General features: G+C 31.4%; 1 protein-coding gene and 1 non-coding gene across 2 annotated transcripts; one reads left to right on the top strand and one right to left on the bottom strand.

The window, feature by feature from the left end:
• Positions 1-3,810: 3,810 nt before the first annotated feature.
• LOC121225885 (small nucleolar RNA R71) lies at positions 3,811-3,916 on the top strand. Its single transcript, XR_005923789.1, has one exon. It is a non-coding gene; the product is annotated as a small nucleolar RNA R71 (small nucleolar RNA).
• A 6,274-nt stretch (positions 3,917-10,190) lies between these two features.
• LOC107940018 (germin-like protein subfamily 1 member 11) lies at positions 10,191-11,227 on the bottom strand. The gene is made up of 2 exons (XM_016873426.2): positions 11,075-11,227; positions 10,191-10,889 (listed from the first exon to the last, which is right to left on the bottom strand). The coding sequence occupies exons 1-2, from the start codon at positions 11,196-11,198 to the stop codon at positions 10,351-10,353; spliced, it is 663 nt and encodes a 220-aa protein (XP_016728915.1). The 5' UTR covers positions 11,199-11,227; the 3' UTR covers positions 10,191-10,350.
• Positions 11,228-13,469: the final 2,242 nt, after the last annotated feature.

Raw genomic sequence — 13,469 nt, 5'->3', positions numbered from 1 at the left:
TAAATGGGTAAATCAAGAAACCGTGTGTTAGGCTCAATGGGGTTCACTAAGGGTTAATTACAAAGGTAGGCTTTTTATAGGATAAATGGGTTAAAACCTAGGTGCCTTTATCATCTCAGTATATCAAATCAAGTGTGTGGTCTGGACATGTATAATCGAAGCAAGTTCTAGAATAACAAATCAGGTTGACTCACTCATAACCAATAATAAAATGAGCAAGAAAAGTGTATGTTCTAAAGGCTCAAAATCTCACAAAAAATCATGCTTTTTTATGTCAATCTTCGCAAATCTCAAACTTTAAGATAATACTTCAATTTAAGAAAACAACCTAAAATTTTTTAATTTCTGAAAAATAACTTATCATGCTTAATTCTCTCATACCTTCAAGTTTAAATCAACCAATACACAAATATCTACAAATTAATCTAAAACACATCAACAAAAATTCCAAATCAACAAAAATTCATTCTAATGGAACTATGAGAAAATTACTTAAATAAAAGACATAATTCAAGTATTTTCTAATAATGATATAAATAACCTTCCCACACTTAAGATGTATATTGTCCTCAATGTACAAACAGATATAATCACAGTATAAGCAGAATATCATAAGAGAGGGAGAAAACTGAAACTGCCCTGAATATTGGATGAAATTGCCAGAATGGTGAAAAGTGAAATTGTAGGTAGTGCATGATTCCGAGTAAACTAATAAGAAAATAAACACAAATAGTGAAGAAGATTAAGAGGGTACAACTCAATTAGAAACAACCATAAAAATAAAAATAAAAACATAGTTCAAAAGATAATAAATGAAATAAGTCTAAGAAAATAAAAATAAAGAAACTAATAACAAAAATAAAAACAAAAAGAAAATGAAAATGAAAATGAAAACGAAAAAGAAAAAATAAACTCAATGATACCAATAAAATTAAAGGTAATAGTAAGAATAATAGTAAAAAAATACTAAAAATAATATAATTAAAATAAAATTAAAATCTAAGCACAAATAAAAATAAAAATAAATAAGAAAATAGATCAAATAATATATATAAAAATATAAAAATAATAATAAAATAAATAAAGAAAAATAAAATAACATAAAATAAAATAAAGAAAAGGGTAAAAGGGTAAGACTGACGGAGGACGGTGGTTGGAGTTACGATGGGGGGTTGCACGTGGGAAGGGGTGGGGTTGGTCAACTATGGGGAGATGGGAGAGGAGGTAGGTGTTGGGGGGAAGGGGGTGGCTTGTTCGGGGAAGAAGAAAAAGACAAATTGAAGAAGAAATTTTAGGGTTTGGGCCACACAGCCATGTAAGGTGTTTTCAGCCGTGTGCAATTAAAAATTAAGCCAGTTTTCACACGGCCTCGAACACGCTCGTGTGGCTTGCCCGTGTAACTCTCTGACTTGATTTAAAATTGAAAAAAAAATTAACTCCATGGCCTAAGACATGTCCATGTGTCCAGGCCGTGTGTGTCATCTTAGGCCGTATAACCTTAAAATTTTTGAAAAATTAAGTTCCAGGACTCACATGGCCAAGGACACGCCTGTCTTTCCAAGCTGTATGGGTCACACGGGCATGTTACTAGGCCGTGTAACTCACTGTCAATTGCTCATTTATGTACACGGCCTGGGACATGCCCAGGTGTCCAGGTCGTGTGTTCCACATGCCCGTGTGTCCAAGCCATGTGGGTTAAAAAACACTTTTTTTTAAGATATTAAATTAGCAAGCAATGAGATTAAAAGAATGAGCAAAAGTTAAACACTCGGGTTTCCTCTTGAGAAGCACTTATTTAAAGTTTAAACTCGACTTACCTTATGCATGCGTGGTCATGGTGGTTCGCGGAGCCGAGCTTCTGTTTCTCGCTATCAAAATTTCTACCAAGATAAGGTTTAATTCGAGTATTGTTTACCTTAAATGTACCAAATTCAGATTGAGTAACCTCGACTGTACCGTATGGAAAGACGTTCATTATCGTAAATAAGTTTGATCCATTTGCATTAAGCTCCGACAAGGCAATTCGTGGATCCGTTTTGTCTAATAGTACCTTGTTCCCAGCCTTAAATTGGTTCATTCTATTCATGTTCTGATCACGGCGTCGTTTCGGCTCTTCATCAAGCTTTTTTAGTTTCTCTTTGACATGTGTCCACCATTCATCTAGTTCATTGATTTGTAACATTTGTTTATCGTAAATCATTATGTTTCTGTCGTATTGACTGGAACATGGCTCCATTAGGTTTTTTGAGGAGTTTCTTGCAAAGAAGGTTAAGCCACATGGTCACTAACATTAACAGAAGATTTAAAATCATCTCGATCACTAGATGTTCTAACTGAATCACGAGCTTGAAGAGTAATTGACTCATTACCTACACGAAGTACTAACTCACCCATACCAACATTAATTATAGTTCTAGTAGTTGCTAACAAGGGTTGCCTTAAAACTAAAGGTACCTCACTACCCTCATCCATGTCTAATACAACAAAGTCAACGAGAAATATAAATTTATCTATTTTAAAAAGAACATCTTTGATAACACCCTTAGGATATCTAATGGTTCTATCTGCTAATTGAATACTCATCTTAGTGTGTTTGGGTTTCCTAAGACTTAACTGTTTAAACATTTTGTAGGGCATGACATTAATATTAACCCCTAAATCAGCCAAAGCATTATCAATATTCAAACTACTAATTAAGCAAGGAACGGTGAAACTCCCTAGATCTTTCCATTTGTTGGGTAGTTTATTTTGCAATATGGCCTAGCAAATTGCATTTAGCTCTACAGTTGACGAATCATCTAACTTCCTTTTATTTGCCAAAAGCTTCTTTAAAAATTTGACATAATTGGGCATCTGTGAAAAAGCTTCAACAAACGGTAAGTTAATATGTAATTTCTTTAAGAGTTTGAGAAATTTACCAAATTGGTCATTCGTGTGGTCTCTCTTCGTCACATTAGGATATGGTACTCGAGGTTTATATTCCTTAACAACTAGCTTTTGCTCTTTCTAGCTTACCTCAACCTTATCATTATTTACCATAATTTTTTACCTTGGTTCTGGTTCAGATTCAACTAACCCTTCTTCATCTTACACAGTAATTGAATGAAGCTACTCCATTGGGTTAGTTTTGGTATTGCTAGGCAAGCTACCTTGTGGTCGTTCTGAGATTAATTTAGCAAGTTGACCGATTTGGTTCTCAAGCCTTTGAATCAATGCTTGTTGATTTTTAAGTGTTGCTTCAGTGTTTTCAAAATGTGTTTCTGACACCAACATAAACTTCGTCAACATCTCCTCAAGGTTCGACTTCTTTTCTTACTGGTAAGGTTATTGTTGGAAGCCTGGAGGGGGTTGTGCTATTTGATTTTCTTGATCACCCTAAGAGAAATTAGGATATTTCCTCCAACCTGCACTATAAGAGTTATTTTGAGGCCTAGAATTTTGATTTGTTCATTCTCTATGCTAGGAGCGAAGGGTAAGCATTCTGGATTGTTCATTCCACCTCCATTTGTATCGCATTGCATCACTGGATGTACCTACATAAAAACATATAAACCATCAATTTTCTTATTTAGAAGTTCTACCTGATTTGATAACATGGTGATTGTATCTAAGTTAAAAACACCGGTTGCTTTCATCGACTTCGTCCTCGTGACTTGCCATTGATAATTATTCAGTGCCACCTCTTTTATAAACTCATAAGTCGCTTCGGGTGTTTTATTGTTAAGTGTTCCACCAGCTGCTACATCAATCAACTATCTATTTGAAGGATTCAAATCATTGTAGAAGGTTTGAAACTGTAGCCATAAAAGTAACCCATGGTAAAGGCACATTCTCAATAAATCCTTGTACCTTTCACATGCATCATAAGAGTCTCTAAATTAATCTGAACAAAGGAAGAGATATCATTTCTCAACTTTGTTGTCTTAGCTAGTGGAAAGTACTTCAGAAGGAACTTTTCGGTCATTTAAGTCCATGTAGTAATGGAACCTCTTGGTAAAGAATTTAACCACTGTTTAGCTTTGTTCCTCAACGAGAAAAGGAATAACCGTAAATGAATGGCGTCGTTAGTGATGCCATTAATCTTGAAAGTACCACAGATTTCTAGAAAATTAGCCAAATAAGTATTTGGATCTCCGTCTTGCAAACCTTCGAATTGAACAAACTATTGTACCATTTGAATAGTGTTAGACTTTAGTTCGAAATAATTTGCAGCAATAATGGGTCTCACAATACTCTATTTAGCCCAAGTTAGAATGGGCTTGGCAGAATTGTACATAGTATGAGGAACAGGATCTGGATTCGCAACAACTGTAGGAGGTAGCTGATTATTCTAGTTATCATTCATCTTCTCAGTAATAACAAAGTTCTCTTAGTCGGCTACTAAATTATCTCGACTCTGCCTCACTTCTCTAAGGTTTTTGCGAGTTGTACTTTCAATTTCACTGTTAAATAACAATGGTTCCGACAAGTTTCTTCTAGTCATAAACTAAAGGAACTTGCAAGAAGAAAATAAATGAAAAAATAGAAAGTAAATATTAAACTAAAAACAAAAAATTATAATAAAAATAAAAATGGCTAAATTAATAAAAATTGAGGGTTTCTAATATTTTAGTCCCCGACAACGGCGCCAAAAAACTTGATGGTCACTAAACTAACTAAAAATACGACAAAGACAAGCGCACCTATTGAACAATAGTATAGCTATGGTGAGTATAGAATATCGTATCCACAATGACTAAAAGTACTAGAATTATCGTTTTCTTGTTATTTAGTTGACAAATTAGAGTGATTGTGTTTTAATCTAAAATTACTAAACTAATTTAACTCAGAACGCAACAGAGAATGAATCAAAGAAATAATCGAATATTAACCAATGAGATAGACAATTCTCAGGAAAGAATCCACCTAGACTTCACCTATTATTATGAATCTGAATTAAACGATTTATTCACTTGTGTCTTGATCCGTAGAAATCCCTAAATTATGTTAATATCTCTTTCGAGAGTAAGAACAACTGACTCTAGGTTGATTAATTGAAACCTCTTTCTAATTAAAACCCCTATCGTCTCATTAACTCGATCTATAGATTCCTCTATTATATTTGAATGTAATCCGGTAGATTTATGTCGTCTTATTTCTAGAATTTTATGCTAAATCTACTCTTAAACATGGACTTTTGCTCCACTGAAATAAGCACATTAAACATGAATTAATATCCCAAAAATATTAAAACAATAAATAAGTATACATTATTGAGAACAAGAATAAAATATTTATCGCGTAAAACAAAAATTAAATAATAGGATTCATCATAGGTTTCATCTCCCTTAAGTATCTAATGGATTAGTTCATAATCCTGAATGAAAACATCTCAAAGTCAGAAAAACCACAAGACATAAAGAAACTCAATAAAAATTTGGAAGAAATTAAAAGGAGATCTTCAATCTTGATGGAGATTCACTTCCGAGTTGATTTTGATGGTGCTCTTCGAGTGTTTTCTTCAATCCTCTCTGATTGCTTCCTTATGTCTTCTTCTAATGGGTATTTATAGACTTTAGAATGCTCAGAAAGCCTAAAAATTGGGTTTTTCTGCGTATTTGGAAAATAGGATGCGAAATCGACACGGGCTGGTACATGGGCGTGTGTCCACGCTGTGTAGCTCACACAGGTGTGTGCGAAGTCCGTGTGGAAATGCCTAGGCCATGTGGCTCTTGAAAACAACTCTATTTGTCTGATTTTGGCTAGTTTTCTGTTCCTTTCGCTCCCAAATGCTCTCCTAAGTATAAAAACATGAATTTAAAGGATTAGGAGCATCAAATTCACTAATTTGCATAATTATTCATCTAAAAACGCATTAAAATATGATTAAAATATGTTACTTTTATAGCTTATCATTTGGCTAAACATTTTCTCTTGTTGTTGAAAGGAACATTATTGTTATGATTTGAATTTGATCATTTAATCACCAAAGATAGACGAAGGATAGAACAACTTTTCTTCTTGGATTTCATTATTGCAAACTGTAGCTTAGGATCTTCTTCAAACAATTCTTAAAATTTTCTCTAATACCAATTGAAAAATAATTAGTCTGTAAATATGATAAATCAATTTTGCTTAACTTCGTTGTAATTATCATACCTCGTTTCCTTTAAACCCAAAAAGTGGGAAAATTTTGGAGATTTAATTTAATAATATGTAAGCTGGTGGTCTCCACTAAAAAATCAAAATAAGTTAGGAACGAAATTGGACATGGTTGAAATCAAATTATGGTTTGGTTCGATTTGAACCAGACTATCCCTTAGTGGGGGACAAAATGATTGTTAATGGATCGTTATTACACGATTGAAAACCGTACTAGAAGGGTTATAAATAGCCGAGGAAATGACTTTCAGGAGAGGATTCCTCTCGATTCTGTTTCAGTTTTTTCCCTTTTTCATCTTATTCTATGATTACTCCGAGTAGGCAATGGTTGTGAAAATCTTTGCATGGAGCGATGATGGTGAGGCATTAGAGAAAAAAGTAGGAAATCTGGGGAGCTACTGCTAGGAAAATAGAAGCTTTGCCATTTGGAAAAGCTAAGCTGATAAGGTGAAGAAGCATCATGTGAGTTCCCGTACTCCATTTCTGAAATGATCAATGATCTCTGCTGATTTTTGTATGGTATATTAGTATCCGCCATTCTAGTTCAGTTGGCATGATCCCATGATGTTTAATTTATAAAATACGTGCATTGCATATTGAATACTAAAAGGGAAATTATCAGGGGGACTAGATGAAGATAGGATGGGAACAAAGGGTAATTCTGTTAGATACCGCCATATGGTGTTGCTCTCTGTAAACCATGGTAGAAAAAAATAACAAAATTTTATAACATTTATCTTTAAAAAAGAGACTCGATCATCTCAAACACTCAAACAAAATACAAAGAAAAGAAACAAGAATCCATCTACAAGAACACTTAAAAGAACCGAATCTACTTAAATTTTGAAGTAAGTACCTTACATCCTTCTTCATCTTTGTTATTGTTTGGTCTTTAAAGCAGAAAAGAAAACCATGGTTGGTTGCTCTTTGTGAGTTTTAGATTCTAAAATTTCTAAGCATAACAAGTAGATAAGAATTGAAGGATAAAGTTACAAATGAATGTGCAACAATGCTATATGCCCATGCTATAAAGAAATGGCAGAATCCATGGAACATGCCTTCAGAGATTGCCAAGTAGTTAAAAACATATGGCAGGAGTTAGGGATTCTTGATTACCAAAGAGATGAAAGAGAAGGACTTCAATAGTGGCTAAGTGAAATACTCACCAGAACAACCAGTGCTCAAAGGAAAGTTATATTTTGTAACATTTGGGCAATATGGATGTGGATGAATATTATCCTGCATGAGAAAAAAGCCTAATCCGTAGAAGACAATGTAATGTTAATAAGAAAATACTTAAATGAATGGGAATAGGTGAACAAAAGGCTACTTAGACAGAGAGTGGAAGATGAACGGTGGAAACCACCAGACTCAATAGAAATAAAAATAAATTTTGACAAGGCTTTTGAAAAACAAAATTCTAGATCGGGAACATGAATAGTATGCCGGGATTATAGTGGAAAGATCTTAAATTACAGAGTAATGGTAAATAACAGAGTCTCCATACCATTTGCAGTAGAGGCATTAGCGTGCTTACAAGCAGTGAAAGCGGGCCTTAACCTAAGGTTCAGATGAGTGGTAGTAGAAGAAGAAGCTCTCAACATAATCAAGAAAGTGAAAAGCAACGATAAAGACAAATCAGTCTTAAGTTAATATATCTCTGATATAAAAGTATTATGCAAAAATTATCACAGATGCTGGTTTAGACAGATTTGCAAAAACAAGAACAAAATCACACATGTAGTGGCACAAGAAGCTTTAAAAATAAACGAGAACACATACCTGGAAAGCCGACTACCTAGATCAGTGCTAAAAGAGACAAAAACTAATGCAGGAAATACAGAACAAATATAATAAAGAAGCATGTTTAATGGACCTTAAGAAAGAAAAAGGGTTAAGATAGATTAGAAATGTAGGTAGGAGAGTTGGAAAGACGCAGTCTAAGAAATGTCAACAAGAATAAGAAATGCCTGAAGAAGGAGGAGCCGACTGGTCTTTGCTAAGGTTGGGAGAAGTTTTCAGAGTTAAAGGTCAAGGTAGGGCCAGTTCTTCATTGCTTAAAAAAAGCACTTCTGACTCTAAAAGCACTTTTGAAAGAAAAGCTGTGAAGAACAAGCTATTTTTAGCTAAAAATTTTAGCTTTTCCTCTCCCAAAATCACTTTTGGTGCTTAATTACTTTTTCAACCCTCCAATAACATGATATTTTTATTTTTTTTTCTTGGTGCTTAATTACAATTGTGTTAAAATCATTAATTAAAAATAAAAAAAAATATTTTTTAAAATACTAATTACAAATATTTAATGGTTATATTTAAATATTTAAAATATAGTTTATATATTCTAATTAAATTTTATAAATAATTAATATTTATTGCTTAAAAATATTTAAAATTTATATTTCATATATTAAAATATTAACAATAAGTTATAATAAATTTTTTTATATTCTTACTAAAATATAATAATATTAACTAATTTAAATATTATTTAAATGCATATTTGTTACTTGATAATAACATGTCTAAAATAGACATTTTATTTCTCAAAAGTACTTTTTGACAATAATGCTAAACACTCAAATTTTAAACCAAATTTTTCAAAAGTACTTTTCCACAGCACTTTTCAAAAACACTTTTCAAAAGCAATGAAGAACTCACCCTTAGAGTTTAGGAAAGTTTTAATTTCAGTTTTTTAGGATTGGGCCAGTTCCCATTAGGCTTTTTTTAGGAACTTTATTTTTTGTTTTTAGGATTTGGTTGATTTCCATCTGGACTATTTATGTTTCTTTTTAATTTTATTTTTTAGGATGTGTGAGATTACTAAGCTTGAGTTAATATTAATAAAAATCTTAAATTTTATGTCAAAAAAAGAAAGAATTGAAGGATAAAGATTTTATCATTTTAGATAAAATGAAAATGTTGAAATGAAGCAATTTTAAGAACAATTGTTGGTGGAAAATTTGGTTGAAAGGAAAAGAGTTATCGTAAACTAAAAATGGGGAAGAAAGTGATGATGGTTGGTGGGTTTTGGAATTTTGGTGGGCAAGTGGGCTTGGGTATTTGGTGGATTTTTGTGGGTAAACTACACCCAATGTCATTAAACTATTAGTAAGTTTATATTTTGAGCATTCAATTTAAAAAAAATTAGAAAATGATCAATAAATTTAATTAAGGTGTATATTTTTCATTTTAGCATTTAACATTTTTGGTTTTTTAATATTTTTACAAAAATAAAAATTTAATTTAATTTATTAAAGGGCATTTTAGTCATTCGAGTATCTTTTTTGCTATTACATATTTATTCTTTTCAACCAAATACATGAATACTACAACACTCATTCAATTCCATCCAACCAAACCACTATTATGCCTATTCAATTCCATTACAACCTTATTCTATTCTCACAGAATGACTATTCCATTACAGTCCTATTCTAATATAGTGAACCAAACGTGCCGTAAGCGAATAAAATTTAAACTTGAATTGAAATAAAAACATGTTTTCATGTTTTGTTTAATATTTTTGGCTCAAATTTAGATATGAATTGATATCACAGTTTGAAATTTAAAGTATAAAAATTTTCTCATTTTAGTATTTAATTTTTTTACTTAACTATTATTTTTGTTTTATTTTACCTCGGAAACTATTGACATCCACATCCTTATTTTTCTTGAGATGAAAATAATAATTCAAGGATATATAAAAAAAAAGTAGCAAAAGAAAAACTAAAATAAAATGGCCAGTAAAGTTGAAGATCTATTTTGTTATTTTTTTAATAATCTTATTATAAGTCCTAATAATATTTGTTCTTTTTGAGATAATGCCTAAAATTACTCATAGTTCTCCCCAACCCATGAATATGAGGATAATTCGTTGCAGCATACTCGAACCTAGAACTTCTTACATTAACAACAATACACATATTAATCGAGTTAAAACTCAATTTGTAATTTGTACATTAACAACAATACACATATCAATCGAGTTAAAACTCAATTCGCAATTTGTTACTTAAATATTTCTTATGGATTCAAATAAAGACCACTTTTCAATTTTATAATATGCTAAAATTCAAACAAACATAAGATGAGGCCCATAAACAACCTCTTTTATTCTATATTTCAGAAATAAAATAAAATTTAATTTTACTATAAATAACAAATGACAAATTCAAACAGCATTCGAACATTCCTTCGAATGTTATCCCATCAGAATTTGGATTGAAGATTCTTCACCATTTTCCTATCCAGACTAAAAGCCTTGGCAAGAATATCAGCATTAATGGAAGGGTTTGAGCCAAATACTGCATTTGCAATAGTGATCACCCCTGGGTTTTCACTGCTAAGACCAGCAAAGGCGACAGCATAGGTGTTCCCTATGTTGTACTGAAAGTGAATGAGACCCACAGGAAAAACAAAGACATCTCCGGGATATAGGACTTTAGAAATTAAACGATTATCTGGATTCGATGTAACGAAACCGACATGGAGTGTGCCTTCCAGAACAAATAGAATCTCTGAGGCACGAGGGTGAGTGTGAGGAGGGTTCAGGCCACCGTTAGGTGCATAGTCAATTCGAACCATAGATATCCCCAAAGTGTGAAGTCCTGGCATTTGTGCAACATTAAGAGGTGTGACAGTAGATCCAAATGTGTTGGATGTGTTTTTGCGGATATGGAGACCTGAAAAGTAGAAGTCATCTGCTTTGGCAAGCTTTGCGTCTTTGCAGAACTTTCCGTTGACAAACACTGCATGAAAGCAAGATATGTTAGTCAATACCAGAAGAAGATGAAACGATGAGTTCATGTTACTAAAACTTGAATTTAAGTGTCGAGTGTAAGAGGAGATTCATATCCCGTTCATGTCCGGATATACATTAGACACAGACACAAGTAGCTCAAGAAAAATAAAAGTATTTGAAGAAAAGACATACCAGAGCCCTTGGGATCATTAATGGCTACACAAAAGTCCTGAAGAGGGCTAGGATCAGAGGCAAAGGTCAAAGGCGATGCAAGAGCCAAGATGAAAATGGCTACGAAAATCTGAAGGGCTTCCATTTTTTGTATGTGGTAGAGTTATAACTGAGATTCTTAATTCTATTTATTTGAGAGGCTCTGCATGAATGAATGGCCATTTATAGGTTGAAGTCATTGAATTAGTCTATGATTTTGGCTTATTTTATTTCATTTCTTTAATTTGTACCACATCCAACAGTACATGCATATTGAAACAAAAGAATCATTTTTTAGTTACTGTTTGTATCATTCTTCAGCAGGCCTGCATGAATTCATCTTCTTTTTCTCAAATTAGGACATATTGAAACGAAAGAGGCTTCTATTTTCTTTTTTCAGATATTAGATGTTTATCTTTTTCTTTCTTTAAATTTGGCTCCGGCAGGATTGGGTCATGCTGGCATTTTCTGGATTGAAAGTGACTCAAACAGTATCTGAAAATGAAGTAGATCCTGATTTTCTTGGTTGAAAATAATGGGCGTACAAGCCCCTTTTGATGGCCCATTTTACTCCAAGAAAAGGAAAATGGAATTGAAATTTGAGAATTCATCTAAATACACGTCTCAATTGCGAATGGATTTATTAACGGTGTAAAAATAAGATATAAATACAAGTATGAGACATGATTTAAGTTCAATTTATTCATTAAGTTATAACATTACTTCTATACATAATTCAAATCACTCTTCGACTAATACTTCTCCTTAAAAGCTTAGGATTCGTTTATTTCACGGAAAATAACTCCCGAAAAATATTTTTTGCATTTTCCTGTTTGCATAATAAAAAAACAACTTGGTTAATAAAAAATATAACTTATAGATCAATGAAAAATAAGTTATTTTTCCTGTAAAATGACTTACTATTTCGAAAAGCGTAAGTTATTTTTCGAAAAAAAGCTCATCTATTATATTGATAATAATTTTTATTTTTAAAAGTATTAAAATATTATAATTTTTAATATTATTAAACATTATATTTAATTATTTATATTTAATCATATAATAAATTATTGATATAATTAATATAATTTATTATTTTAACAATTTATTTAATAATTTTATATTAATAATAAATTTTAAATAACATTATTCACATATAATTGTAAATATTCAATATTAATATTTTAATAATAAATATATTAATAATAAATGTTTTTGTAGTATAAAGGTTAAAATAGGATACAAAAATAGTCACTTTTGTTTACCTGAGGTTACATTTTAGTCACTTATGTTTGAAATGTTACGTTTTTGTCACTTACGTTATCGCGTTGTAACATTTTAGTCACTAAGCCGTTACTTGTCATTAACAGTGTGACAATAAGCTAACGTGCCACATTAAATCATCATTTCAAATGAAAATTTTAGGTTAAATTCTACAATTAATCCCAATATTTTTTATGTTGAGCAATTTAATTTTTTCTTTTATATTATTTTAACTTTCCTTTATTTTTTTTTATTTTCCATTCTCTTTTGCTTCTCCATCTGTTTTCCTCTCTTCTTCATTTCTTCTAACATAGTTTTTCTATATTTTCCATTTGTTAAAACAATGATTGTGATCATATTTTTTTAGGCTTGGAAAAACCTAGTGGTGTACACTACAATATCAAGAAGTCTTTGCACATGAGCCACCACCTAATAGAGGACTAATGGGTCGAGTTGAATCGGATTTGAATTGGGCTTAAGTATGATATACACTTTATGCTTATTTAAATTAGGTTAAATTTGAAATATGGGCCTAAAATTTTTAAAAAAACCTGCTTTATTTTTTAAAATTTTAAAAAATATATTTATATTTATTTTAATATTTAATAAATTTCTAAATTTTTATTGTATTATAGTTTTATATGTAGTCATCTTAAGTTGTTTAGTGTTTACATTATAGTAGTATTATATATTATTATAGGTTTAATTTTTATGTGTTATAAATTACATAATATAAAACATTACAAACTTAAAAAATGGGTCGGGCTTGAGTATTGAATGTTAAATCCCGTATTTTAAATGGATCTAAATTTTTTACCCAACTCATATTTTGAACCTAATATTTTGGATGAACTTTCGAACTTAAGGTGGGTTTGGATGGGCAGTGTGTTTACTTGTGATTAGTGTAAAAATAGCGATGACAGTGAGATTAAATATTGTAGCATGAGACAAAAAGTATGCTAAAAAGCACCGCATTGTACCCAACCGCCCATCCAAACTCATCCTTAAACAAATAGCCCAATCCATTAACAAATCTATTCATCTCTTCAGCCGCAGTTTAATTTTCCAACAAATAAACCATAAAGTTTAGTCATTATATTTTAATTTTGAGACA

This window comes from Gossypium hirsutum, chromosome D13, assembly GCF_007990345.1.
Source record: "Gossypium hirsutum isolate 1008001.06 chromosome D13, Gossypium_hirsutum_v2.1, whole genome shotgun sequence".
NCBI classification, from domain to species: Eukaryota; Viridiplantae; Streptophyta; class Magnoliopsida; order Malvales; family Malvaceae; genus Gossypium; species Gossypium hirsutum.
The sequence above is the reverse complement of the archived record's forward strand: the minus strand, read 5'-3'. Positions and strand labels throughout refer to the sequence as shown.